At 40.2% G+C, this 25,780-nt stretch overlaps 4 protein-coding genes across 9 annotated transcripts; 1 reads left to right on the top strand and 3 right to left on the bottom strand.

Annotated features, from left to right (window-relative positions):
• Positions 1-199: 199 nt before the first annotated feature.
• On the bottom strand, positions 200-3,517 carry LOC130701294 (protein white-like). The gene is made up of 10 exons (XM_057523261.2): positions 3,271-3,517; positions 2,553-2,727; positions 2,246-2,484; positions 2,015-2,188; positions 1,864-1,944; positions 1,305-1,802; positions 1,093-1,224; positions 799-1,027; positions 466-737; positions 200-399 (listed from the first exon to the last, which is right to left on the bottom strand). The coding sequence occupies exons 1-10, from the start codon at positions 3,337-3,339 to the stop codon at positions 298-300; spliced, it is 1,971 nt and encodes a 656-aa protein (XP_057379244.1). The 5' UTR covers positions 3,340-3,517; the 3' UTR covers positions 200-297.
• Positions 3,518-4,076: 559 nt separating this feature from the next.
• LOC130701295 (protein white-like) lies at positions 4,077-7,689 on the bottom strand. Its single transcript, XM_057523262.2, has 10 exons — positions 7,449-7,689; positions 6,327-6,540; positions 6,021-6,259; positions 5,779-5,952; positions 5,635-5,715; positions 5,076-5,573; positions 4,881-5,012; positions 4,593-4,821; positions 4,257-4,534; positions 4,077-4,196 (listed from the first exon to the last, which is right to left on the bottom strand). Exons 1-10 carry the CDS (start codon positions 7,464-7,466, stop codon positions 4,095-4,097), a joined length of 1,965 nt encoding a protein of 654 aa, XP_057379245.1. The 5' UTR covers positions 7,467-7,689; the 3' UTR covers positions 4,077-4,094.
• Positions 7,690-8,498: 809 nt separating this feature from the next.
• On the bottom strand, positions 8,499-20,846 carry LOC130701302 (NAD kinase-like). 6 transcript variants are annotated; one of them, XM_057523269.2, is made up of 10 exons: positions 20,345-20,846; positions 13,440-13,523; positions 12,045-12,174; positions 11,788-11,982; positions 11,600-11,702; positions 11,339-11,536; positions 10,937-11,094; positions 10,351-10,433; positions 9,556-9,701; positions 8,499-9,491 (listed from the first exon to the last, which is right to left on the bottom strand). In XM_057523269.2, exons 1-10 carry the CDS (start codon positions 20,524-20,526, stop codon positions 9,427-9,429), a joined length of 1,344 nt encoding a protein of 447 aa, XP_057379252.1. In that variant the 5' UTR covers positions 20,527-20,846; the 3' UTR covers positions 8,499-9,426. The 6 variants fall into 6 exon arrangements, with proteins under 6 accessions (XP_057379252.1, XP_059353239.1, XP_059353238.1 ...); XM_059497256.1 differs by lacking the exons at positions 10,351-10,433; positions 20,345-20,846 and adding exons at positions 9,858-9,940; positions 15,483-16,199; XM_059497255.1 differs by lacking the exon at positions 20,345-20,846 and adding an exon at positions 15,483-16,198.
• Positions 17,787-25,661, top strand: LOC130701303 (queuine tRNA-ribosyltransferase accessory subunit 2-like). The gene is made up of 11 exons (XM_057523270.2): positions 17,787-17,907; positions 23,373-23,671; positions 23,744-23,893; positions 23,947-24,029; positions 24,201-24,393; positions 24,453-24,641; positions 24,726-24,804; positions 24,871-24,955; positions 25,014-25,157; positions 25,223-25,348; positions 25,417-25,661. Exons 2-11 carry the CDS (start codon positions 23,555-23,557, stop codon positions 25,532-25,534), a joined length of 1,284 nt encoding a protein of 427 aa, XP_057379253.1. The 5' UTR covers positions 17,787-17,907; positions 23,373-23,554; the 3' UTR covers positions 25,535-25,661.
• The last annotated feature ends 119 nt before the right edge of the window (positions 25,662-25,780 follow it).

Below are 25,780 nucleotides of genomic sequence, written 5' to 3'. Positions count from 1 at the left end.
ACGTAAACGAGTTTTTTTCAGTTCTTGAATAACTTTTGTAGCGCCAAAAGCTTTAAATTTCGCTGCATGTTTAAACCTTGGGCAATGGCGTTCGTTTGAAATTAGGGTAAAATATAATATTTCATTCACCAAATAAATTATCGCTCGAAAAGTAAAGAATTCTTATGGAGTAGATAAGATTTATTACGAAATAAAATATTTAAATAATGAGGAGGCTGGGTGGGTTCGTCATTATTAAAAAGGGAGATAATTGACTCGAAGTAAATTTGCACTCGATAAAAAAAAGGAAATAAAAATTTAATTTTTGCGGTAAGTTTTGCTCAGCAATGCGAAAAATGCTAAAAAGCGGAAACCGACAATCAATCCGCATAGACCTCCAATGTCACGATAGAATAAATTCTGAAAAAGTAAAAAAAAAATTAATAATTTCCCGAATGTAAAATTATTGCGTAAATCAAAACTTACCGGATCAAAATCGAAATTTTTCAATATTTGTTCTCCTGTGCAAACGCCGTTAGGACAGACTGTGTCGTTGAAGCGGACGCCGACCCACTGATTGATAGAAAGCGCTTCGTTGCCGTACATGAACCAAGAGATGTATCGCATCCAGTCAAAATAGATAGGCACTGCTCCGTTTTGCAGGAAAAAACCACCGAATAGCAGCAAAGGAATAATAAGGGGGGCAGCCATCGCAAGTGCGACTTGTGTTGAGCCAGCTAGGCATGAAATCATGTAGCCTGCGGACGTAAAAAATCATTTCAATTTATCTTTGTCAATATTATTTCCGTTTTTTTTTACCGAATGATGTTGCTACGTTAGCAACGAGGATGACAATGCCGCAAGCGATAAAAAATCTTTCAGCTTCCGGATTTAATCCTATGGCGTAGTACGGAATGGTGACGAAAATGAACGGGAAAACAACGTAGACAGGCAAATCAGCGAGGGTTTTGCACAGAAAGTAAATATCCGTTCGGTACATTCCATTGAAATGTTCTCGTAAAAATATCGGCAGTTCACTTGTAATTACCTAATTAAAAAAAAAAAAAAGAAGCAATCAGAATGGGCAGTGAATTGATGGGTGATGGAACTTACGTTAACAACTCCGAAGACATTTTGAAATGTCATGTTTGTCAAGAAAATGAAAAGGGCTCCCTGGATGTTGCGCACATTGTCGTATTGAAGTGTTTGTCCTTGGTAGATCAGAGCGATGAGTATTGATATAAACTAAATTTTAAACCGTCATCAAAATTTAGTTTGTAACTGTTCTGATTTTTTTTTTTTTTGGGGGGGGGGGTTAGACTTACAATTGTTTGGAAAGCTTTGACTCTTAAAACTGCTGGCTCGCGGAGGACGGAAATGAGGGATCGCCAAAACACCGCGCGGAATTGAGCGACCCATGAGGCCTTGTATGGGGATTTTCTAACATTCACTTCATCCAGATGAAATTCTTGACTTTCCGATAATTTAAGAGAACGATTGGCTTTAACAATTTCTAAAATTTGCTGCCCAGACTGTGATGATTCGTAAGCATCACAGATCTCTTTGCTCTTTTTTCTCGATTCTATTTCCTGGCCGGGCACTGTGGCCAGCGTATGGATGTAATAATCAGCTGGGTTGTAATTGGGTGGGCAGGGCAATCCTTGGGATGAGAAAAAAGAAAGAGCGTCACTGACTGGACCGAGAAAGGCAGTCCTACCTTCGGCCATTAAAAGGATTCGATCGAAAAGAGCAAAGACCTCAGATGATGGTTGATGAATCGTGCAGACAACTGTCTTGCCCGTCGATGCGATGTTTTTCAACACCTAATAAATTCGGAAGCTCGTCTCTTTTGATTTACAATTAAATTCCTTGAAGACCACTCACCTGAACAATGTTCTGTGCCATGTAAGAATCTAATCCTGAGGTGGGTTCATCACAAAACATCAATGAAGGATTAGTCAAAACCTGTTTTTTTTTTTAAATTCAAGCAACGATTAAATTGTTGCATAAAATTATATTTGTATGGTGTTGATACCTCTGAGGCGAAAGCCAATCGTTTCCTCTCGCCTCCCGAGATGCCTTTGATTCCTCTTTCCGGATTGCCAATAACAGTGTTTTCACATTTAGTGAGTCCTAGCTCATGAATTACCTGTCCAACGCGAGTCATCCTTTCGCTGTACGTTAAATATTTATCCATCCTTAGAAGAGCCTGAAATTGATTGTTAATTCAAACTCCCTTTTCCTATTTTTTAAAAACGAAACAAACCTGAAATTGTAGATGCTCTTTGACTGTAAGCGTAGGGACGAATAGGTCGTCTTGCTGGACGTAGCCGGAAATTCGGGCCAATGTGTCCGTGTTAACAGTTTCTCCGTTGAGGAATCGTTGGCCGAGTATTTTGAGTTTGCCAGTGTTTCTGAATGTTAGGCAATTTAGAAGAGTCGTTTTTCCAGCTCCACTTGCTCCCATGATGGCCAGAAATTCTCCAGGACGGACACATCCAGTGACTTGTAATTGAAACAGAAGAAAAGATTAATTTGCATAGCGTAAACTATATTTGAAAAAAATTACGTACCATTATCGAGAATTCGTTTTTGAACTGGTGGTGATCGTTTGAAACAATTGCCTTGACTTGTTTCCAAATAGATTTCAATATTTTCCCACGAATAAGTAGCTGGTTGAGTTGTTGTAAAAGCAACAGCAAAATCATCTTTGCCGTTGCTCGCTTGTTTCTGTGGTCGGGAATCGCCCTAAATAATTTTTTTTTATTAATTAAAAAATGGCGTCGTAGCTTTGTTTCGTTTGTTTTGACTAAATGACGTTACTTGCAAATATTTATCGAATTTCCATTGAAGCCATTTGAAATTTTTTAAAAAATATCATTGGTTCGCTCGAATTCAAAATTTAAAAAGAAAGGTCCTCGTTGTCTTCGAACTAAAAGTCCTCGTTACGTAACGAGGGCTTTTAGTATGTAATGAATTTAGTTATGTAATGCCAGCGTAAAACGGTTTGATTGCTTATCTTGTAGTATCACTGATTGTGAAATTCAACTTGAACCTAGTGATGTTTGAACTATAAGCTGGAAGGTGTTCACAGTAGTGGTTATGACTTGGCATAACTTTTGGATGTGTCACAAATGCTTATCTGATCCATTTCAAAATTCAACTTGTTTCCGTGCCGTATAATTTACGTCGTTAAAAATTCTATTGGGATTTCATTTGTCTCAAGCAAACGCTAGCCAACATTACAATAACTGACTAAACTTAATAATTGAGAGACACTTAAGAACTTACTCGAATTGATGAGTAGCCACTACGACGAGATGTCTGCAACAACCGTTGCTTTTCCTTTTCAAAAGCCATCACGTTGTGCTTTCGATTTTATATCTTTTGGCAATGCAGTTATTCAACTTGATACACACCAGTTAAAATGCAAAATCCAGTTAAAAGTCAAGAGTTCAGTTGCCAGTTTTTGAACTCTGAAAGTCTTTGTCTATTTAAAAAAAAAAGGATAAAACTCTAGTCTTTCGATGCTCGTTGATGAATGACTCGTATGGCTGTCTAAGAAGACACTATCGCACACTTAAATGGCGACGAAACCTTCTAACGTATCGAACGGCTTTTGTTTTCTTTTCCGTCTTGTTTTGCTTTGTTGTCGGTCATTTTCAGGGCTTCGCGCCAACCGCTCGATACGCCTTTGTTAATTCGGATGTGTTAAATGCATACGCGATACGTAGTAGTAGAGGGGTGGTAGTCCGTCTCGTCTTTTAGTAATTGAGTTTCGAACGATATCGGGATAGGAACGATACATTAGCTAATCGCTTTTTAAAATGTGCTAATAGAAAAGGGTTGAATGTCTCCTTACTTTCTTATCTTATCTTTCTTTTCTGAATTGATGGCAATGTTTTTGCTTGTGCGTTTTATTCTGTTTTTCAAACAGAAATTTTTAACTTATATAGCGTTGCTGTACGTAATGTTGGTACAATTTTGTGCATTGTGCTAACAAATGGCAACTGTAAACTTGAATAATTTCGTTTCCATGGAGGGGATGTCACGAACGAGATTTTGTTACATTTTGTTCGATGGTGTGTGAGATTCAATTTTCCTATGGATGGCATTTAGTTTTTACGATAGGTTTTCTTCAATAATACTAAAAAGGCAATAATTCTGAATCCAACGAAGAGAGCGAAAAGACAGCCAATGTTGCGGTAAAAATTGTCCTGTAATTAAAACAAAATTAATACAAATTCCTGAAAATAGAATTTTAAAAAATGAAGTACCTGGTTGAAGTCAAATTGTTTCAAAATGTAATCTTCCGTGCAAATGTGTTGGGGACAAGGAGACATTGTATCGTTGAAACTAATGCCATTCCATTGATTAATTGAGAGAGCTTCATTGGCGTACATGAACCACGAGACGTAGCGAAGCCAATCGAAATAGACGGGCACAGAACCGTTGCGCAGAAAGAAACCACCGAACAACAACAGGGGGATGATGAAGGGCGGACCAACGGCCAGAGCAACTCGTGTCGAGCTAGTCATGCAAGAGATCACGTAACCTAAAAATTCGAATGTTGGTTTATTGTTGTTAAAATACGTTGGGAGTGAATTCATTACCGAAGGATGTAGCCACGTTGGCCAAGAGAATGACTATACCGCAAGCGATAAAAAATCTTCCGACATCGGGATTTAATCCAATCACGTAATAAGGGATGGCAACGAAAATGAAAGGGAAAATAATATAAACGGGAAGATCGGCCGTCGTCTTGCACAGAAAGTAAATATCCGTTCGGTACATTCCATTGAAATGTTCTCGTAAGAAAACGGGCAGTTCCAACGTAATATCCTATTGCGCGTAAAGTGGTATTATTCTTTTTATTTTATTGAATTTTTTTTTAAACGTACGTTGATGACTCCAAAGACACTCTGAAATGTCATGTTGGTGAGGAATACAAACAGAGCTCCTTGAAAATTGCGGACATTCTGGAATTCGTACGTTTGCCCTTGAAAAATGAGCGCAATCAAGCTGGCAATAAACTGCAAACAAAAATTTCGTTATTGATGAGGATGCCTTGAGTAAAAATGGGAAATGTGAATTACGATCGTTTGGAATGCCTTGACTTTCAAAACTGCCGGCTCCCTTCTGACAGATAGAAAAGATCTCCACATGACAGCTCTCAATTGCGCGAACCACGAAGCTTTGTAAGGCGAACGTTGAATTTTAACTGGCTCCACATCTAATTCTTGTGATCTTGATGATTTGACTGATCGATTCGCTATGACCATTTCCCGAACCGATTTTCCCGCATCAGATAAATCGTAAGCATCGCAAAACTCTTTTATTTTCTTCTTGGATTCCGCTTCGTGGCCGGGGATGGAAGCCAGCGTATGGATGTAATAATCAGCTGGATTGTAATTGGGTGGGCAGGGCATTCCTTGGGCAGAGAAAAAGGAAAGGGCGTCACTGACTGGACCGAGAAAGGCAGTCCTACCTTCGGCCATTAAAAGGATTCGATCGAAAAGAGCAAAGACCTCAGATGATGGTTGATGAATCGTGCAGACAACTGTCTTGCCCGTCGATGCGATGTTTTTCAACACCTTTTTTAAAGAGAAAATTGAAGAATTGAGCTGTTTTGAAATGTAATTTTTGATGTTTTACCTGGACAATGTTTTGTGCCATGTAAGAATCTAGACCTGATGTTGGTTCGTCACAAAACATCAGTGAAGGATTTGTCAAGACCTTTAAGAAAATTGAAATTTTTTAAAGAATAATGCTAGGCAATGTTGAATTAATTCCTTGTACCTCTGAGGCGAATGCTAGTCGTTTTCGTTCGCCCCCAGAAATGCCTTTGATTCCTCTTTCCGGATGGCCGATCATCGAACCAGAGCATTTGGTTAATCCCAATTCATTTAATACGTCATCCACTCTAGTCATCCGCTCTTCGTACGTCAGATGTGTGTCCATCCGGAGCAGTGCCTATTGAAGAGCAAAATCTTTTTGAAAACCGTCGATTCATTTTTAAGATATTCATGCTCTGAAATCACCTGAAATCGAAGATGTTCATGGACGGTGAGGGTCGAAATGAACAGATCGTCTTGCTGGACGTATCCGGAAATACGCGCTAGCGTATCCGTGTTGACTTTAGCACCATTTAAGTACCTCTCCCCCGATATTTTGAGTTGGCCAGAGTTCCTAAAAGTCAAACAATTGAGAAGAGTCGTTTTTCCAGCTCCGCTTGCTCCCATGATGGCCAAAAACTCGCCAGGACGGACAATTCCCGTTACTATTTTTGCGTAATCAAAAGATCTTACTTTTGGGAACAACGGATAAAATGATTGAATTATTTTTACCATTGTCCAAGATCTTCTTTTGGATTGGTGGAGATTTTTTGCATAGTCGAGTAAAGCAATTTCCCGGAGTAGTCTCGTAAAAAACCGTCAAATTCTCCCATGAATAGGTCACCGGTTGTGTTGCACCTGAAGACGAGAGGTTGAGCACCTCATCTCCGCCATTTTTGGTTGTCTCTAGCAGTTGATTGGTAGGCACTGCCTTGTATTCACCTTCCTGTAAAAATCGCACAGCAAATTTCAATGTTCAGAAACATGAATTTTAATTGTTACTCTGTTGATACACACGTATCGATTGCAAACGTTTTTACATGGAAATAAGCGCGTTGGCCTTTGTGGTCGAAAGTTAAAAGTAAAGGTCGTCTCTCGTCTTTCGAGCCCATCTTTCCACCACAAAAGTCAAAAACTTACTTAACGTACCCCCGGAAAAAGGAAAATAAATGGATTCTAGGCGTATGCATTAGTGGGCAAATTTCCGTCTGATGTCATTGCACAAACAGCCCCTCCTCTCGTCGTTCCGAGAAAATTAGACGATAGTGTACGTCATTAATCTTGAGGGAATTGTATGGGAAATTAAAGGCGGACATCTTTGGGCAATCTGTGTCTGATAACCGATCAACATGGGATAATTAATTCTCTCTAGAGGTTATCGACACATTGGAGGAGTGAAAGCTTTTTTCTTTTTTATTCGTTTTTGCTTTTCAAACCTTGTAAAAATGAAATATCGATTAAATGATAAGCATCAAGGGCGTTCAAGTTTCACTTATCATTGGTTGTTTTTTTATTAAATCAGATTTTTAAATGGTACCAAATCAACCGGGAACAGTTTCATGTCGTAGATTCAAATTTGGCGGTTCATCCTAGAAGTTAAACAACGTTGCCTAATTTATTGATAATAGTCATACTGTAGCAGACGACAGCCGACAATGACGTCACACTTGAGATTTAACAGGATGGGGGACTAACCCGAATTAGTTACATGACTTGCAACTCTCCATTTTGGATTCGTTGTCAAACCACGATGGCTGTGTATAGTGTTCACTTCTTTTCCGTGAACTCTACTCGCCATTAATTTCCTCACGAAATTAGGCCATAAAAAAAGCCCTTAACGTAACATATACTCACCCACACGTTCAGCTCCATTATCGACGTGACTCCAAATCAGAACGGGTAGACAGAAGCGTCAATGGTGGAAAGCGAAAACGAAGCCGGGGACGAATCTCTTGCACCTGACTCTGCCTGGGACTGGGCTAAACACAGCAGAGCTCACGAGCTGCTTTTACTGTTTTGTTTGGATTCGGGGCGCTTGGCATCCAACTGTTACGTCTGCTATGTAATAAGCACGTGAGACTGAAAACCCTTGGGGCGAAAGCAGGGAAAATACCGGACCTTTTCTTTTTTACGGTGGAGGTGTATATCCCCCTGTCCTTCCTTTGCGGATTTATTGATGGAATCTTGTCGGCATCCAGAAACTCGTAAATTCTTTATGTATACAATACTCTGCGCAGGCGTAGAAGTTTTGCCTCCTCTTATTTTTCCTTCTCCGTGCAGTTGGATTGCGTAACATTTTGATGTTGAGGCACTCGGGAAAATACTTGTTCAAATCCAATCAATAAAAATTCTTGATTTATTCATTTCATTTTAGATGAAGGCGTGTTGTTTGTTCCATTTTGTGGAAGTTATGTAATCTCTGTTTTCAACCAATGCTAGCGTTTGAAAACATGAAGGAAGATGTGGTTCACTGGCAAACCTCAATCTAGTTCTAATTTCTAAAAACTTTCGAATCAATCTCGATCAGGTTACTCATGGTTTCCATAACGACAGTGTCGCCATTTGGTCTCGTTTTTTAAGGCAAACCAAAGAATTCTTTTGCTTCAAAAACGAATGTAGTGGCAACGTTGTTATGGATGTGATGATTTTGGTGTTGTTTTTGCCTTCTATTTTTTTTTTTTTTTTTTGTTGCCGTCTGTTTTACACAATCAAACGGAAATAGGTTCAATAGATATTCGCTTCACTGATCATAGAGGCCAGGGCTGCGCAGTCCGTTCCGCACGAACAGCCCTCCATTTGCTACCGTTAACGCGAGATTAAATTATTATCAAAAGCGTTAAGGACTTTCTAAATAAAGTAAATGATTCGACTTTTGTCACATCATTAAGGAAAAGAATTCAAATTTGAGAGCAACACTGCTGTAGGTGTATTTTTTATTAAACTTCAAATTTTCTATATCTAAAATATGAGAAAGACCAACAAGATTCACACACGTTCATCCAAAATAAACTTTGAAAAATATAGAGCATGAAAAACTTGGGGCTATTGGGAGGGCGGACAAATTCTATAATAATTTTTTGGGGGAGAGAAAAAAAAACAAACAATTGACAACTAAGACAATGAAGTACGGTTTTCTTTATCTAACCGTAATTTGGGGCAATGTCACTTGTTCGTGAAGAGCTAAAAAAATTTAAAACTTTCCTCCACCTATTTTTTTTTACGTTTAGTTTGCAGCGTGTGGGTGTGTTACTTGTTTTTCTTTATAAGGCAAAATTTGACGTATATCGATTCACCTGTACACAAAACAACAACATAACTAAATCCAGCGATTTTTTTTTAAATTTTCAAGACCACAAAAAAATTGCCTCTTTTCTACTAGCTTCTTTTAAAAAAAAAAAGGGCGAGGGAATATAAATGGTCCCTTACAAAAACACTTTTCCCTCCGTTTTCTTTAAACTTGCTTGGCTTTTTTTTAAGGATGTTTACGTTGAGTTGCGACACTTGTGTGAAACTTCAAAGAGAAATATAAATCTATATAAAAGAAAATGAAAAAAAAATACATGTTACATCAGTGGCATAGTGGATGAGGGAAAAATAATCAATTCTTTATCAGACTTGATTTTCTTTAAAAAGCGCACAGGATCAAAAAAAATATTGCCCCAAAAAATGACCTCATTTCAAAATCCAATTTTGTGAAAAAAAAACAATATCTTGCTGTACTTCCATTTCCGGGGGAGTGAAAAGCGCAGTTTAATTTTTTTTACGTGATTTACTGCTCACTTTTCGTGTGTTGCTGTTTGCGATGTAATTTAAATGCGCTACCAGTCCCGTCCTAACTATCGAGCGTGTCGGGCCGATCGAGCGAGTCGAGCGTATCGTTGGATGACGAATGGGAACCTGCAAAAAATGCAATCGTTTGACAAATTCCACTATTAATTTGTTCATTTCTAAAGAAATTTACGCGTCAGATCAGAGAGTTCATCAAGGTGTCGTTGCTTCTTGCGGACGTTCCAGTGCAGACACTCGGCCAGCGAGTCAAACCAATCTGAAATTTGGTCCTGGGCGCAAATTGACGGCACTGGATAAATGGATGTGGTGACCCTCAAGCTGGAAAAATTTCAAAGCAGCGTTAAACAAATAACTTAAACACGAATATTAATAGTGTGTGTTCGTCAGTTAGTCTTGCGTCGAGTAGAAAGAGTCGGCTGAAAAGTTCAGAATGGAAATGATGTGAGAGACAAATAGGAGGTTATTGGCACAAACCTATCTCCGACATTCATCTCTTGATGGTGTCTTCCGTCGAAGGATACCCAGGCCGTGTTGCGAGCATCGGGGTGGAGCGTCACCTGCGGCAGTAGCAGCAACAGTTCATTACTACTAACCGAAACCGACCGTACCGCAACAACGCGACCCCCAAACTACAACACATTAACACACAAAACACAAACCGACAGCCATGCCACACAAGACATACACACATAAATAAATAAAGAAGATGGTGATGTGGTAAATGCATCCAACAACAGCCTGGGTCTAGGCTAACCTTTTTTTTTTTGCCATCACACACAAGGCGGTACATTTCTATGGTGCAAATTAGGTTAGGGTAGTCTCATCATCTATTCTGAACTCGTACAGATTTAAAATTGTTATGGTGTGGTGTTTTCTGTGCATTTTTTTAAGAGATCGTCTTTTGTTTTGTTAAGTTGTCTTGGTTTTTTTGTTCTTTTTTTTTTTTTGTGTGATAAGACAAACCCACCTATCACCGTGCTTGAGCTCTTGGCGGCTGCGTCCGTCGAAGGAGACCCAGGCCGTGTTGCGACTCTCCGGAGATACCGATATCTGTTGTCATATATCACGCACACATACACGCGCGGCACATACACAAAACACGCACGCACAAAGTCACATTTCTTTTTTAGATCATTCGATTTTTCCGTGAATTAAAATTAAATTAATTATGTAGAAAAAATTTTTTTTTGCTATGGATCAAGAATTTTGAACTGTGCGACAGACGAGCAATTTGATCTTTAATTTTTTTTTTTTAAATGATAAAACATGAAATGCAAAACAATAAGGGCGCAAGTGAAAGTGATAAAAGAGATTCAAGCAAGTGAAACCGTTCAGCTCAAAGTCAAAACCCCCAAAACAATTCCGAATGGTACTGTTACTTTTAACCTCCTTTTGAGTTTTCTACGAATATATTACATGTAAAAACGAAATTATTTGCTTTACGTAACAACTCCCTTCATTCCCCTTAACGTCTTTCGCATTCCCGTTTTTGCCAAAGATATTTTAAATCTTAATTTGTATTTAAAATTTAAAAAAAAAAGTATTTTCAATACCTTGAGTTCAACACCGGCTGGAACGACGATTGGTCGGAATGAGAGCGAATGCGGGCAAATCGGTGTCACCATGATAGCGGGTACACTCGGGTGGATCATGGAGGCACCGGCCGCTACGGCGTAGGCAGTCGAGCCCGTTGGCGTCGAAACAATCAGACCTGCCCCAACAAAAAGAGAACGTGATTTGGTTAGCCTCATCACTTTAACAACTTTCCCCTTATTATGATTATCGAATACGTTCTAACGCCTTATCTCAACATTGCCCTGAATGTGTTTTTCATGTTGATATTGGTTTTCTTTTGAATTGATTAACTTTGAAATCACTCACCCAATTTCCAAAGTCACAAACGCTCATTATAAATCGTTAACGTAGTTAATTTTTAAAAATCTCTCATCACGTACCGTCTCCCTGGACAGATGTGATGTGTTTTCCGTCGAGGTAGAGGTCAATGTTAGAGAGGTAGGGTGACGGGCCGCGGTCAATGACCACTTCGTTAAGGACGAGCAGACTGGTTGGCGCTTTAGTGGCTTTGCCCGTCGCGTCGTCCTTACGTAAAACGATGCAGCGCAATCGGCTCCGCAGCGTCAACGCCGCATGACCTAAACAATGGACGAGACATTGATAATCAATTAATAAAAAGAAGGCCAACAAAGTGATCTTACCTTCGAGTACATTAGTCACTTGTTCTTCGAAATTGTCAAATTCGAAGGGCGTAAGAAAACCCAAACTGCCGAGATGGAAGGCCATCACCGGAGGCACCGATTGCTGAATCAAATTGCGTACAAAATGAAACGTTACTAATGACGTGGGGGGCAATTCAAGAGTATCCAATCAACGTTTTTCAACTTACCTGAAATAGAGAGCTAGCGTACAGCAACGTGCCATCGCCTCCCAAACAGACGATAAAGTCGATTTTGTCGGTGAGATCATCCTTGCCTTCGCGGAATGACATGAGTTTGTCGCGCGTCATGTTAAATCCTGGATGATTGCTGAGTAGTGGGTCGTCCAGCACCGAGTGTTCCACGAACACCACCATACGTTTCTCCTGTCAGGGCAATACGAAAATTTTAGCTTTTCATTTCGATTTGATTGAGACATTTAATTTACCGCAATGAGCCATTTGACTAGTTGCACGAACGGCGGCAAAACGGTGGCGTCGCGCACCTTCTTGATGACGAGAACCGTCAGAGGCGGCTTGTACCAAGTTAAGCGTTGACTGGCGGGATCTTGAATCGTCCTGTTTAATTATGTCAATTAAAAAAAAAAATTAGAAGACACATAATAAACAATTTTCACTGGAGATTAAAAAACAAACAAATGTTGACTAGACAGCAGTTGTTTTTACCAAGTCATTCGTTGATTGGAACTCGTCTCGATCTTCATATTCGAGGGCGAACGGCACTGAGCGTGTGCGTTTGACGAACCGTGAGCAAACACGCCGAACACAAACAACTAAACACGAACGTCTTATAATATACACCTCTCTCTCTCGCTATCTGCTTACATACACACACAGTGCCTGTATGTCCCAGCTCTCTAACAAATCAGTCCTGAGAGGTGGGCTGGCCAAAAGCTGTTGTTACCGTCCCTGACAACGCCCCACCACAAAAAGAAAAGAGGGGTGGCTGGGTGGAATGGAGCAAGTACGAGAGGTGGTTGCGTCCGTACAATTTGGATTTTTTTTTCCATTGCCACCTCTTTAATTTCGTTTAAATAATTCTCTTTTCGCCTGTCTCAGCCTTTTTATATACCGACACTTTCACCTTCGAGTAGCTTCTGTTTTTTCTTCTCCTCGCACACCAGAGAATGAGGTCTGACGTTTCACGACTAGGCCGTCCTACGATTCATTCACTTGTTTGATTAGCGCTAGTGGTTGTCTCGGTGCCAGTCCCTTTTTTGGGATGGGGATAGTAAAAAAAATGGAATCCATCACGGTGAGTGAGTGTCACACGACATGCTGTCAATGTTGTACCCGTGGGGGGAGAAATCTTGTAGAGGTAAAAAGTGGGCCGACAGATAACCACACGAGATGGATGGCTGTAGTCAATGTAGTTACAACTGGTTGCCTTGTTACTAGAAATCAAGTCCTAAAACTAGACGTTTGAAACGTATGCGAAGTTCAAGGTCTGGCCGGCGAAAGTTTCGTGTTTTGCCACTATCCTGTCATTCGCTAATTTACAAACAAAGTCTGCTGACGAAACGACAAGGGAAATCTGTGAAACTGTCCTTGAAAATATTTTAAACAAATACCGACCTCTTTCCACTAAAATTTTTTCGTTATGACTCTGACCCAATCAGCCCCCCCCCATTCCCTCTACTGTAGGTCAGCTCGATGCCGTTTCGTTCGTTTATTCACGGAAAGGTGAAAGCTGTGCCGCTAGTCTTAAAATTTTTTCACTATTCTCCGTCTCCCCCCATTCTCTGTTTTGCTCGTTAACATTCCAAACATTGATATAGAGCAAATAACTAACTGCTTTGTTTTGTTTTTTAGGATCAACTTACATGACCATGGCGGAATTCTTCATGATCCTGCCGCAGGGTCCAAACTGCTGGATGGGGCTGGGTGCGTTCAGCGATCGCGTCCTCCTGTTGATTTAAACAAATGAAGAGAATTAAAACAGGTCAGTCAAATTTTTTTTTTGTTCTGTTTGAACATTTTTTTGGAGTTCACGGTTTTGCGGTTTCTTTCGTTCGTCCAAAGAGCGCAACGAAATCTCGAAAAGAAAACCGCAAATAGCTATCGATAATCTTTCCGCCCAAGATGCGTTACAACCTTGGGGAAATACGCAGGTAGAAAAGGAGATATTCTCGGATGTGGTACGCACGAATGGTAAACATGGGAATCGGTACAAAACATGCCATTCGCCGTTGCCCAAAACAAGAAATGCAAATAGCAATAGGGACGATTTTCCTTTCTTTTTTCTCGCTCTCTTCGCGAAACAAGTTTTGCATTTTCAAAAATGTCGAATTTATGGTGATGTGTAAGAGAAAAAGAATCGTAACCTAACAGCCTCGCGTTTGATGGCCTCAACTGCCGAATTCTGCAAAGGATGATCTGCCAAGAGTTTGCCATTGACGAGTGTGCCCTTTTCAGCCATTTTCGAATCGCGAAAAAAATGTGTTATCGATGACGAAGAATGCAGGTTGGGAACGTGGGAATCGTTTTTCACTTTTTCTAGATGCGTCACTTTCTTCTCTCTCGTAAATGCGTGGGAAAAGATTCCTTAAAAAATACAGGGACGACAATTTATATCGACGATGGCCAGATGCTACTACTATATATTTTTTTTCCGTTTTGCTTCGTATCACAAATTGTTCACACGTCGTCACCGTTCTGAACGGTGGGCGCCAAGTGACTGGCTGAGGCCTCACTTCAACACCATGGTTGAACCCCCTCCCTCTTCTTCCCCTTCCTTCATACCCTGCGTGACTCTTTACTGGTTTCGGTCACGGCCCCATGCGACGAACGGATTGAAAGGAAATTCCTTGTTTCATGTAAGAGTTGATGGTCTTGTTTCTTTTTTTTTTTTTGGTTTATCCTCCAGCTAAACCTGACTGCGAGTTCAGTTCAAGTGCAGGACAACTGAAAGACAACCTGGCACTCAACTGGTTGCCACTCTGATTGTATAACCCAAAAAGAAAAAAAAACTGCTTTAGTAAGTGATCCATTAAACTGTGGTTGAAATTTGGCTGTGTCACTAAGGCACAAGACTCCTGCAGGCTATGTGTTGCCCTCCAGTCGCTTTCCAAAGGACAATCACATTCCAGGTTCTCCCCCACACTGCCCTCAAGCAAACCACACACACAACAAAAAATTGTTATTTAAAAAAACATCCTGTCATCAAACAAAGTCTGGGTCATATACATATTAATATACTCACTTGTCTTCTTTACACCTGCACTGATGGCTTGCATCGTTCAAACTGAGTGAAGATTCTTCACTTCCGTTGCCAATGTCAAATGGCACATTGTCCACCTGGTCCCCAACAGGAGGTATTGTCTGTTTATGACTTTGACACTCCATTGTTTTAACGTTTCGATTATCTCTTCTGCGCTAAAAAAACGAGACTAAACGAGAATCACAAGCCTCTTTATTTTTCACCTCTGTAGCCGCCTACAAGGCTATAAAGTCGTGCACTTTTCATTGCACATTGCCCTTGACGACTTCTTACGACACGCTGCTGATCAGAGGGAAAACACAGCTCTGAGCTTATTTCCTACTCGACTTTTATGTAAAACGAAGAGGTGGTGGCCGTGCAAAATGACGACAACTAAAAATCTGGATCAAACCATTTGTGACAATAAAAATGCAGAGAGCAAAAAAAAAAAAAAGATTTAGTTTCCGTCTGTCGCTGTCAACGGCTACTGCTAAACAGCAAGTCATGCGCAGTCAGCTGTCAGTGACGTCATTCAAATGGCTAAAGCCTTTTTCAAAGCCCCCCTTTTTTTCCTTCTTCTTTTGGTGGGATTAGTTTGCTGAAAGGGATGGCAAAAAAAAATTTCAAAGAAGAAAAAGAAAGTTTCGTCGAGAGCTAAATGACTTACGGCCAAGTTCCCGATCTCGTGCGGGAGAATTGATCTTCTGGTTTGACGTTACGGGTATGACCTTCCAGGTCGAGTGGCCAAATTCCCGTTGCTGTTGTTGTAACATTGGTGATCATCATCGATTGTGGTGATGAAGCAACAACAGCAGCCTTGTTATTAGTCGGTGATTTCCAGCCAAAGGTCTGGCTAGCGTTATGTGTAACAGATTCGGATGAATGTGAGTCGCACCTTACCATCATCATCGAAAAACGTGAACACGATTTCAACACACAAGACGATAATTCAATTGTTTACGTCCGAAAACGTCTAGAAATCACAGTAAGGGATATATTCACCAGTGAGTCTGTCATGTAACTGTGGCCTTTTTTCTTTAAAAATTCAAAAATAAAAACGGGTTGTTGGGTGGGTGTCGCTTGATCTCTTTCGTTGGGTATTATTTTCGATTAGAAATTTTCCTCAGGCCGACAAACGTAAAAAAAGAATTCCTTGAATGGAGGGCGGGTAGAAGAATGTCGTTTGACGCAGAAAGACGGGTGACAAAAACAACAACGACACGAAGAAAAGGGGGAAGTTCCGAACTGAGCTGAGCTTCGGGAGCTTTCCAATCAAAACAAGCCACTAGAGCCGACTGTGACCAAACGCGCACAAAACAGAGAGAGTTTTTTCGTCTTTCCAAGCGAAATGAATAAAAGGGAAAAGTTTAAAAAGATAGTGGCCTTCTCTCTCTCTCTCTCTTCTCTGTCCATACCTTTTTTTTACCTTTATACGGTAAACAAAGCTTTATTCCCCCTTGAGCTAATATTGCATTTTTTTTTCCTTCTCCCCTCTCTAACCTTTCATTAGAAGCTAAAAACAAGACTCACGAGGAGCCCAGGAGGAAATGTTTGATTTCTTTTTTTGTACACACTGTGTGTAGACAAGAGATGTAGCAGACGAACAAGGTGCGCTAGGTATTTGAATCTCGATCAGGAGATTGCTACAGACGGGGAATTTTTACCTGATTTTTTACAGACTTTGTCAACTTATTTTGACAGGGAGGGGGGTTTTTGGCACTGTTTTTCTCGCGAATCACGTGGAACAAATGGATATCGAACCAAAATTTGTGTGCAGTCCAAAAACCGCCTGTTGGACAGACGGTTCGGATGCCAACTGAACGGGATAGACGTTGTTATCACGCTTGTCTATAGGTTTCACGTTATCACAATCGGTCCATTTATCTAAGTACAATTTAGTTTGCTCTTTCTTCTTAAGCGATGTCTCACAATTTTTTTTCATTTTGCCCATTTTAGGGCAATAAAAATAACAGAACCGGTACTCAGGTAGGGTTGGACGATAAAAACACATGCATTTGTCAATTTATTCGATGATGCAATTTGTTCGCTTGGTTGACCGTCACCTTTTCATTTACATCTTCACGAAACGTTTGGCTGTTTCGTTTTTCTCTTTGACCTTCGCACAAATGGTGTATTGCTTTTTGGAAATCTGTTTCCAAGTTCCTTTTTCCTCGTCTGATATGCTAATAAAAGAACGGCCATTTTTTACTCACCGGCTTTGCAACTCACATGATTGAATTGTCCGCTGTTCTTTCCTCTTTAAAGCGTCGGTTACGCAACGAGTCATATCCTGGCTAGTATATATCAAATCTTGAGGTTTACTTCTTTTGACAGCCTCCATTTCTTTTTGCGGAAACGAGCGTACGTCGGGATCAGTTTTGGGAAGGTCGACGTACAACAGAGACTGGAATTAAACGTGTAGTAGCTCGTAAATGTGGTCGTCATCTTGACGTTGTTGTGTTTATGTTTGAGGTCGGAAAATATGACTTCCTTTTTGACAGCCTGACCGTAAAAGACATTGCGAAACGCAAGGTCAATCACTTCGACCTTGTCGTCAGGATAAATTGAAATAATTCATATCTTTTTGTTGCCTTATTTCCGGTTGTAAATCGCTTAGGAGTATTTATTAAAAGAATATTTCATTTTCTTTCATTGGCGGTTATTTCCGACGCAATCCGGTTTTTTTTAAAAAAAGGTTTCCTGTTTCCCACAAGTAATCTGTCATCTAGCGGATAGATTTATTGGGCCATAAATAGCCCAACAGATGGCGTAACATGATTTCAAAAAACATTCGAATCGAAAAAAAAAGCTCTGATGTTCGGCAATGCAAATGTGAAAGAAAAAAAGGTTTAATTTGAGACGTATCCTCTCGCCAAACCGCAAAAGACGAATGGTTAATTAATAACTAAGTTTTCTATTGTTTGTCTTCAGTAATCAGGAACATAGCTTTGCACACACAGCTTTGAGCGAACCGTATAACTAGAACCCCTTTCAACCTTATATTTATAGTTTTTGACGAGATAATAGCGCGTCGGTTATTGGAACGTCTGCTGACCGAGCGATTCTGGAAACATAATTACACCTCCCACCAGGTAGAACTCGTAAATGAAAAAAAAAAAGAACAAAAAAATTACTGTTCCAATTCTCGTTTTGCTTTCGCCCAGTAGAATTAGAAACCTTTCATTATTCGAAGCGTTAAGCATTTCTCCTTCTTTTTTCTCTCGTCCCATACGTGTCTCAATCTTATTTTTCCACTTCAAACGTGTACAACATTCAAAAGCATTAAAGTTCCTTTTTTTTATAGCTTAATCTAAACGTTGTTGAGGGGAAAGTATGCCATTTTGATGGGTGTGTTGCATTCAAATGAAATCACGCGGGAATTCTATACGTTAGAATAGGTGATGGAACTCGTTTCTATTTCACGCTGTCCAAGATGGATTGGCGCGATAATGTGGATGACAGCTAATGGATATAAAGGCCGATAGAATTTCTTTTCGGACATTAACTGATGATAGCTCCATAGCCCTTTTTTAAACTGCTGTTGCATATGCCTTTTAATTTTTTTTTTTTCCTTATTCCTAGTGATGATGAACGATAAGAGACTCACATTTGAATTCGTCCCGCCATTCTCTCGGCGTGCGTATCTTTTTTTAAATTGCTGGATGTACATTGCGCAGATGCTGTGCTTTTAACACACGTCCATTTCCTTTCTGTCATGTTGACGCGACGTTATAAAAAAAGCGTAGCTGAAATTATTGTTATTATTTTTCATTTTTTGTGGAAAAAAAAATGAACGTCTAAAGAAACATTTGAGAAAATTATGTAAAAATGAGAAGGCAGAAGCCAGGAGGATGGTGTTGAAGAGAAATGATTAGTGGCTTGCTTGTCCCCGATTCGATTCGAAGTCGGGAGAGGAGCTTTCTATTGTGAAAATCAAAAAAAGCGAAGGAAAAGTAAAAGAACAAACAGACGTGCAGACACACTCGAGACCGGCTTTAAAGCTTTCGACTACATATTTGCATCTCGAGTAATATGGAAGGGAGCAGTCGTTTTGTATATACCCACTCGTTTTTGCGCCACAATCTCCAAGTTATCGGTTTCGGGACTGTTGTTTAACTTGTTTTCACGAGAGAAAGGAGAACCAATGGCAGCGCTCCATCATCGTTCCGTTTTGTCACTTGTGTACACGTTAGAGGCCTATTCGACGAAACTCTAAGGGTCTCGTGAAGAAAATCGTTGACAGTTCAATTCGCCGTTGTCTGCCATCTCTTTTATCGACCGCAGCATTTGCATTAAAGTTCCCCTTTTTATGAGTGTGTACACCTATTGTTCACCCCCCATCAGCCATTTTCCTCATTGTGTATCGATTGTATGATCTCGTAACGATTTCGTGATCGTCTAATCGTACGCAATCAACATCTTAAGACAAACAAGGTCGACAGCACATTTTCACGATCGGATCCCGTATCGTTTTGTGAGGGGAAAGGTGGAGTTTTCCTGCGTTGTCTGGCCCTTTTTATTTTAAACATTGCTTTGATCTCACGCACGTTGAGTTGGACTCATTGGACTCACGTAATATTTCCCTCCGGCTATAATACAGACCCACGGTATAGGTCATTAACGCTTTACTGAACGCGTTTAATTTTTTTTTTTCTTCTTTATCAAGGAGGGGGGTCGAGTCAAATGATGAGGCAGCATAATAGTTGAACGAGAGAAAGAAGGGAAAAAAAATCGAAAACATTGGGCAAACAAATGACTGGCTTCCTCGCGGCGTCGGCAAGACATCTTGGGGGTTTTGATCTGTTCAGTGGCGACCAACACTCCCGCTGGGCTGTAAGGAACGAGATGATCACGATGGGAGGTTAAATCAATTGAAAAACAAATGTGAAAAGCAAGAAAAAAAAATGTTTTGAAAAAAGCGGCCCCAGACTTTAAGGTCGGATTGAGGTTAATGGGACCCCAAGTCGTCGGTGGAAAAAGAGAGTAGTAGTAGAAAATAGAAGCTCAACGTAATGCGTAACTATGCGCAAGACATTGCCTTTTGGTAGGGCGTCTGTCGAATGTTGGGACGCAAAGAATACGCCATCTTTGTCACGATCTCGCGTGCAAACCGGCTGCAAAGACTTTTTAAGCGCGTTGTTTTGGGCAAAAAAAGGGCCAGCGGCATGCGCAACAATTGGCCAAATTCGTGCGCCGTCTTATTATTATTAGTTCTGAAGATAAACAAAAAAGAAGGTGGACGTGGCTCGCAAATTGAATGATTATCTCCTTAACGATAGAGGAATAAATCCTTGGCGAATGAGGTTATAGCGCGCGATTGCTTCATTTGCGCGCATGTCATTTGCGAGAGTGAAACGCGGGAGAGACGAAAGTGCCGTGAATCACGCCTTGACGAGTTCGACCACCGTTTGCACTCCCGCGCCCGATTTGGAACCCAAGTCTGGGAGAAACTCACTTGCCCATATCAACGTTCGAATCCGCCAATCTCTTTAGGTTTTCATTTGAGTAATAATCAAAATAGAGACTCACCTGAAGCCTTGAATCTTTTCCAGCACCATGGAAGCGTGCGTTTTGATGGAGTCGTCGCTGGCCGTCCCACCTCCATCTGCACCCGGATTTGGGCTGCCCGTTCGAGCCGGACTGTTACTCCTCGAATTATTGGTGCTCATGCGTGCCAAGACCTGAGCCAGTTTCAAATCTCCTTCCATCATTTTCGAAGCGGTCAAATTAACTCTTTTCGCAGCACTTTGGTGACGATTGTATTACGCGTAGATTAAGAAGCGGAGGAAAATGCTTGATCAACTCTATACGATAACTGCAAAAAAAAATTTTCCAACAAACGAAACAAAAAAAGGGTAGAGAAAGAGAATAAGAACGCGGGAGAGACTGAGGTTGCTTCCTGCCCGTCCGGCACTGACAGAACGACTGGCACGGTTTGAATCAGCAGGGAGCTGCTATACGAACATACGAACAGTGTGCACCTCCTTCTTTCTTTTTTTTTTTTTCTCCCCTTTTCTCTCGTTTCTCCACGATGACCAATTGCTCGCTATATAAGAACCCAAGACTATGATGACTACTAGTAGTGCAATAACTGTAACTTATTCTCTCTCTCTCTTTCGAGTCTCGAGACTATTGTGTGATATCGTTGGCCCTTTCTCTCCTCTTTTATGCCCTCGATGATGCTATAGAAACACATCTTTTGGTCAGGAGGAGGAGAAGATAACTTCATTGATTTTTCTATACCTGTTGAAATTCTTTATCTTTGGTCATCGTGGTTTTTAAAACAAACCCATCAACTTGATTGAATCCCCCTCCCCCCCCCCCCCCCCCAAAAAAAAAAGCAGGCAATTTGGATAGCTGAAAAGGTCGAGGTTTCTAGTCTTCCGTAGACAGATAGGAATGCGTTCAGTCTGCACGTTCAATAGGCCCATCTCTTCACCTGGCGGCGTTTCAATGCGTCCCGGTGGGAAACTGAATGATTATACGGCCGATGGTGCAAATCGAAATGCGGTCTCTCATCTTTTATAAATATAGTACATGTTTTCTCTCAACTGTTATTTCTTTCAGACTATAGGGGAGATTATATTGCAATGGCTATAACTAGTCGCCTACAACGGTCCACATATAATACACACGCCCTCAATTCTTTTATTTTCCAAACCGCATCGCCATGACTGCAGCTATATCGGAACCGACATCAGCCATCTGATAACTACGGTTCAGCATTTCACGCTAAATACTCGCAAGTTTTAGATTTTTTTTTTTAAGTAAAGAACGCAACATTTGAAACCAAGTAAATACTTCAACTAGAAATTAGAAAGAAGCAATTCACATCAGGAACGATCCATCATGAAAGAAGTCTGCGACTTCCGCCTGTTATCTCTCCTCCCATTTTTCTTTTTCAATTACCACATTTAAATTTCTTCTATAGTGGTTTTCTGTCGAGGGAGATTGAGAGATGATAGTGGACGAAAACAGATTGTGTCAGTTGGTTTTCCTTCATATTACATTGCCTAATATGGAGCGTTTCTTTCGTGAATCATCATCGATGATGTGGATTCCCTCTTGATATCGTTCTATGATTCTCTTGGCCACCACTTGCAGCTCATTTCCATATTGTAATCGACCACATATCCAACTTTCAATAATGTGTATGGACGAAAATGGTCCATGCCTCACATCTCCTGTCAAACTTTCTCGTCACATCAATTTCAATTCGCATCACTGAAGAGGCAAACACGAAACAAGCTAAAGAAACAATGTGGTTTGTTGTGTCTTACTCTCCGGCTGCTTTTGAATTTTTACCTTCAAATTGTACAACAAAATAAACACATACATCTAGGAGCAATTTCGAATTGAAATGATAATAGCTTGGCGTTTTAGCGCATCGGCGTTTAGCCTCAAATCGCCGTCTAATAAGTATCGTACGTCTTTCAAACATTTGCCAATTTTGCCTCTTGTTATTTTACAACTAAGCATTTCAAATAGCCAACTGTTGATTTTAGGTTTATTGGATGCAAATAACAAAGCCATTCCGGATGGTTACATCATGTCAGTTAGAAACCATTTATGTTGAACAGCTAAACGGAAAAAGTTGGTAGTAAAGAAGAGGTAAAGAACAGTAGAACAAGACCCTTTTTTAAATAACAGTATACCTGTTCTTTTTGAGGTTTTCTTCTTATTTAGCGAAAATGCCCTTATACAAACTAGAAAATCTGAAAGAGAAAGAGACGCAGAGCTTCCGCCTTGAGGCAAAAACTAACTGGACGGACAAGTGCGTGGATGGGCCGGCTTCCACGACTGCCAGTCAGATGACATGTCATAAATTGACGGGAAAATAGGCCGCGATCTCAATACATGAAAGATTCGTTTTCTAAGTGTATTTTAATCCGCCCGGCTCGTTTTCTTTCAACATCCATCAATGGATTCATCTCGAAACCCGATTATTATTATTGGCTTGTTTGTTTGGAGAACACTGGCATATGATTAAAATGTAGTATCTGCCAATCACAAATGTCGGGTCATTTTCTCCTCGTCCGCTTTACCGAGAAACGTCCGGCGATAGCCCGTGGGCGAACTTTTCTTCGAATCGAATTCGGTTCAATAGAATGCGAACAAAGTGAAAATAAAGAAAAGCTGAATTGGGCAAGATTTTCACTTGGTAATTACTTATCACTGACGATTGGTTTGGCATGTGTTGCCATGTCTGCAATTGCGTGTAGTTTTCACCACGGGAAATTGCGGGTTTTTGCGGCTCTTTGATAGCCAACGACGATGTCGCTATGGGCTATACGACTGCGACGCGCCTGTCCTTCATGGAGGGCTTATGTCTACATTCAATTTCAGATTTCAAATTTGACCGTGAATCGCCCTGTTGAAGTTGTGATGTCGCAAGGCCTGCTGACTTCATATGAAGAGTTGGTATTCCCAGCTTCTTCCATTTGAGCCGCCTTCCTTGCCCATTTGGATAAGATCAATAGCATTCGAAAACGGTCTGATTAGTAGTGGTTACTTTAGAAAGGAAGTGATTTATTTATTCGTTTTTGCATGATTTCAGGTTGATCATATTCATTTTAAATTTGGCGCTAACCAGCGGCATCTGCTGATTGAATCATTAACTCATTTCCAAACAATTTGTCGGCTGCTAAATTCAAGTCTTTCCGGCGTCAACTTTGCACGTGTAATGAATATTCATGCATTTGTTTGAAATTGTAACGTGACATTGTGGCAATTTTTGAAATGAAATTTACAGTCTCTTCGGTGGCAAAATCCACTGCCAGGTTAGGTTCGCTGTCAGAATTTGCAAGAATTCCAGAAGCTGTGTTAGAAACGCCTCTACTTTTGCTGCACACCCGTGTAAATATTATTATTACTTGTTATTATTACTTGTTAGCTGAGTGCATTATTAAAATGTATAATTTTTCATAGGGGGCTTCTGTCCCTCATCTTAGCTATGATCTCCTGCAAATGGTTTCAACTGAGAATCACATTTTACAAATGCCACTTGTTACGTTGGTTGATCATACAAAAAATGTGAAAGCATTTGGAAAAGGAATAGCTGACTTTGCAGGTTTAAAGGTTGATAATATCATTGCCATGCTAAACTGAAAGTAAAAACATTCTTTTTGTAGGAATATCTTAATTATGTGTCTGTTCAAGATTCTGGTACCACAACACCTGAAGGCTATCATGAAAAAAATTCCATTTCTTTGTGGTTAGTTCTCGGTCATGCCACTTTTCAGTATTCTTGTTGAACAGTAGACCCGTAAAATAATGTGCAACATTTACACTCATTTTTGTTTAGTATTATTATTATTACTATTATTTATCTTCTACCATCAGACTTTTTAGAAACTCTTGATTCAACTGTCTTCTTTTTTTCCAGGACAAGAGGTGGAAGGAAGCTTATTGATCCCCAAACCTATATAACATGCATAGAAGCATTAAAGCCAGATATGTTTCAAGCAATTGTAGATGGAGACACAACGTCAAACAGTTCTGTGAAAAGGGTGAAAAGGTCTGTTGATGATACAGTGAAGTTTGCTGGCATATGTGCTGATTTGAAAGAAAAATCGGAGGTTTGGTGATCCAAAAATCTTCTTGTCTCACGTAGTAGTTGATTATGAAATTTCTTCAGGTCCTAAAAAACACCCCTATGCTAGCTTGCGTTACTGGAGGCTACAACATTAAGGAGAGGTTACGCTGCATAACCGAGTTGAAAGGGCTTGACGTTGCTGGTTATGTTCTAGAAGGCTTCCATACAAATGGTGAATCAGCGGCGAACTTGATCTGGGAAGATGTGGAACCTGTAGTAACAGAAACCCTAGTATGCTGTTGGACTGCGTGTGTTGACTCCAAGTCATCCACAGGCAAAAGGAAATGTGAATTTTAAAATTTATTTTGGTTGCAGGAATCACTTCCGGATAATCTCCCTCGTACGTTCCATGGACCCGTCACACCCGTAATTTTACTAAAGCTCATATCGAAAGGTATGTCGAAATATCGAATATTTAAAGATTCCAAGATATTCTCAACTGTTTTCTTTGTATGCTTAGGTATTGATATTTTTGATGCAACATTTCCGTGGATTGTTGCCGAAAGAGCAGGTGCCCTTGTTTTTCCCAATACGCTGCCAAACGGGTAAGGTCGGCAATTTCCCTGTCCTATTATAAAATCTTTATTTTCTTTACGTTTACAGAAAAGCTTTTATTACTGAAACGTTGCCAAGCGTAAAATCCCCAGCCACAATAGCCCTGAACGAAAAGGATGGCTCACCGGAAAATGAGAATAGCAAGGACGAACTCGTAGACCGAATATTCGAAATAAATTTGAAAGATAAACGGTAAGCGACATATAATTATTTTACTATAATTCATTGATCATTTTTAAGCATATCAATACGAATAGATATTTCAATGACACGAGGCCACTGGTAGAAGAATGTTCTTGTTATTGCTGCCGTAAGTATTCACGAAGTTACGTCCACCATCTCAGTGCAACGAGTGAATTACAGGGCCCAATTTTGCTCATGATGTACGTTACCTTTTTATAATTCAGCCTAATTATGAAAATTTCAACACTGATAATTGTTTGCTTCTCAGGCACAATCTTCATCACTATATAAATTTTTTCCGAAACATTCGTCTGGCCATACGAGAGGATCAGTTACAAGCTCTTCATTCCATGCTGGAACAGTTTGTTACTTCCCGAAGATCATGAAAACCGGATGATTGGTCTTAACTTTCGCCCGTAATCTGCTTTAGATGAAATGCCAACACATTTTCAGTTTTTGTAAAAATGGTTAGCCTTCATCGTACTGACGATAGAACAAGAAAAAAAGGGTGGATTTGTGCATACAATTTATCGCATTTAAATTTTAAAAAGAAAAAACAACATGTTAAGGTAGTTAACCAAACCTTTTCTTGGTAGAAAGGTAATATTAAACTATTTTAAGTCGAATTATTT

This window comes from Daphnia carinata, chromosome 10 (genome assembly GCF_022539665.2).
Source record: "Daphnia carinata strain CSIRO-1 chromosome 10, CSIRO_AGI_Dcar_HiC_V3, whole genome shotgun sequence".
Taxonomy (NCBI): Eukaryota; Metazoa; Arthropoda; class Branchiopoda; order Diplostraca; family Daphniidae; genus Daphnia; species Daphnia carinata.
Note: the sequence above shows the minus strand (reverse complement) of the source record. Positions and strands in the feature narration are given on the sequence as shown.

Bases quoted from the DNA above. Each gene is read 5' to 3' on its own strand.
- LOC130701303 (XM_057523270.2), top strand. From the start codon at position 23,555: ATGAAATTTACAGTCTCTTCGGTGGCAAAATCCACTGCCAGGTTAGGT. The intron at 23,672-23,743 runs GTAAATATTATT...AATTTTTCATAG, and splicing joins TACTTTTGCTGCACACCCGT to GGGGCTTCTGTCCCTCATCT. The intron at 24,394-24,452 runs GTTTGGTGATCC...AAATTTCTTCAG, and splicing joins ATTTGAAAGAAAAATCGGAG to GTCCTAAAAAACACCCCTAT.
- LOC130701302 (XM_059497256.1), bottom strand. From the start codon at position 15,724: ATGATGATGGTAAGGTGCGACTCACATTCATCCGAATCTGTTACACAT. The intron at 11,703-11,787 runs GTAAGTTGAAAA...AATTTGATTCAG, and splicing joins ACGCTAGCTCTCTATTTCAG to CAATCGGTGCCTCCGGTGAT. The intron at 9,941-10,936 runs GTATTGAAAATA...CTACTGCCGCAG, and splicing joins CAGCCGGTGTTGAACTCAAG to GTGACGCTCCACCCCGATGC.
- LOC130701295 (XM_057523262.2), bottom strand. The intron at 5,013-5,075 runs GTAATTCACATT...TTTTGTTTGCAG, and splicing joins TCAAGGCATTCCAAACGATC to TTTATTGCCAGCTTGATTGC. The intron at 4,535-4,592 runs GTAATGAATTCA...TCGAATTTTTAG, and splicing joins CAACGTGGCTACATCCTTCG to GTTACGTGATCTCTTGCATG.
- LOC130701294 (XM_057523261.2), bottom strand. From the start codon at position 3,339: ATGGCTTTTGAAAAGGAAAAGCAACGGTTGTTGCAGACATCTCGTCGT. The intron at 2,189-2,245 runs GTTTGTTTCGTT...AATCAATTTCAG, and splicing joins AAGAGCATCTACAATTTCAG to GCTCTTCTAAGGATGGATAA. The intron at 1,225-1,304 runs GTAAGTCTAACC...TTTAAAATTTAG, and splicing joins TCAAAGCTTTCCAAACAATT to TTTATATCAATACTCATCGC.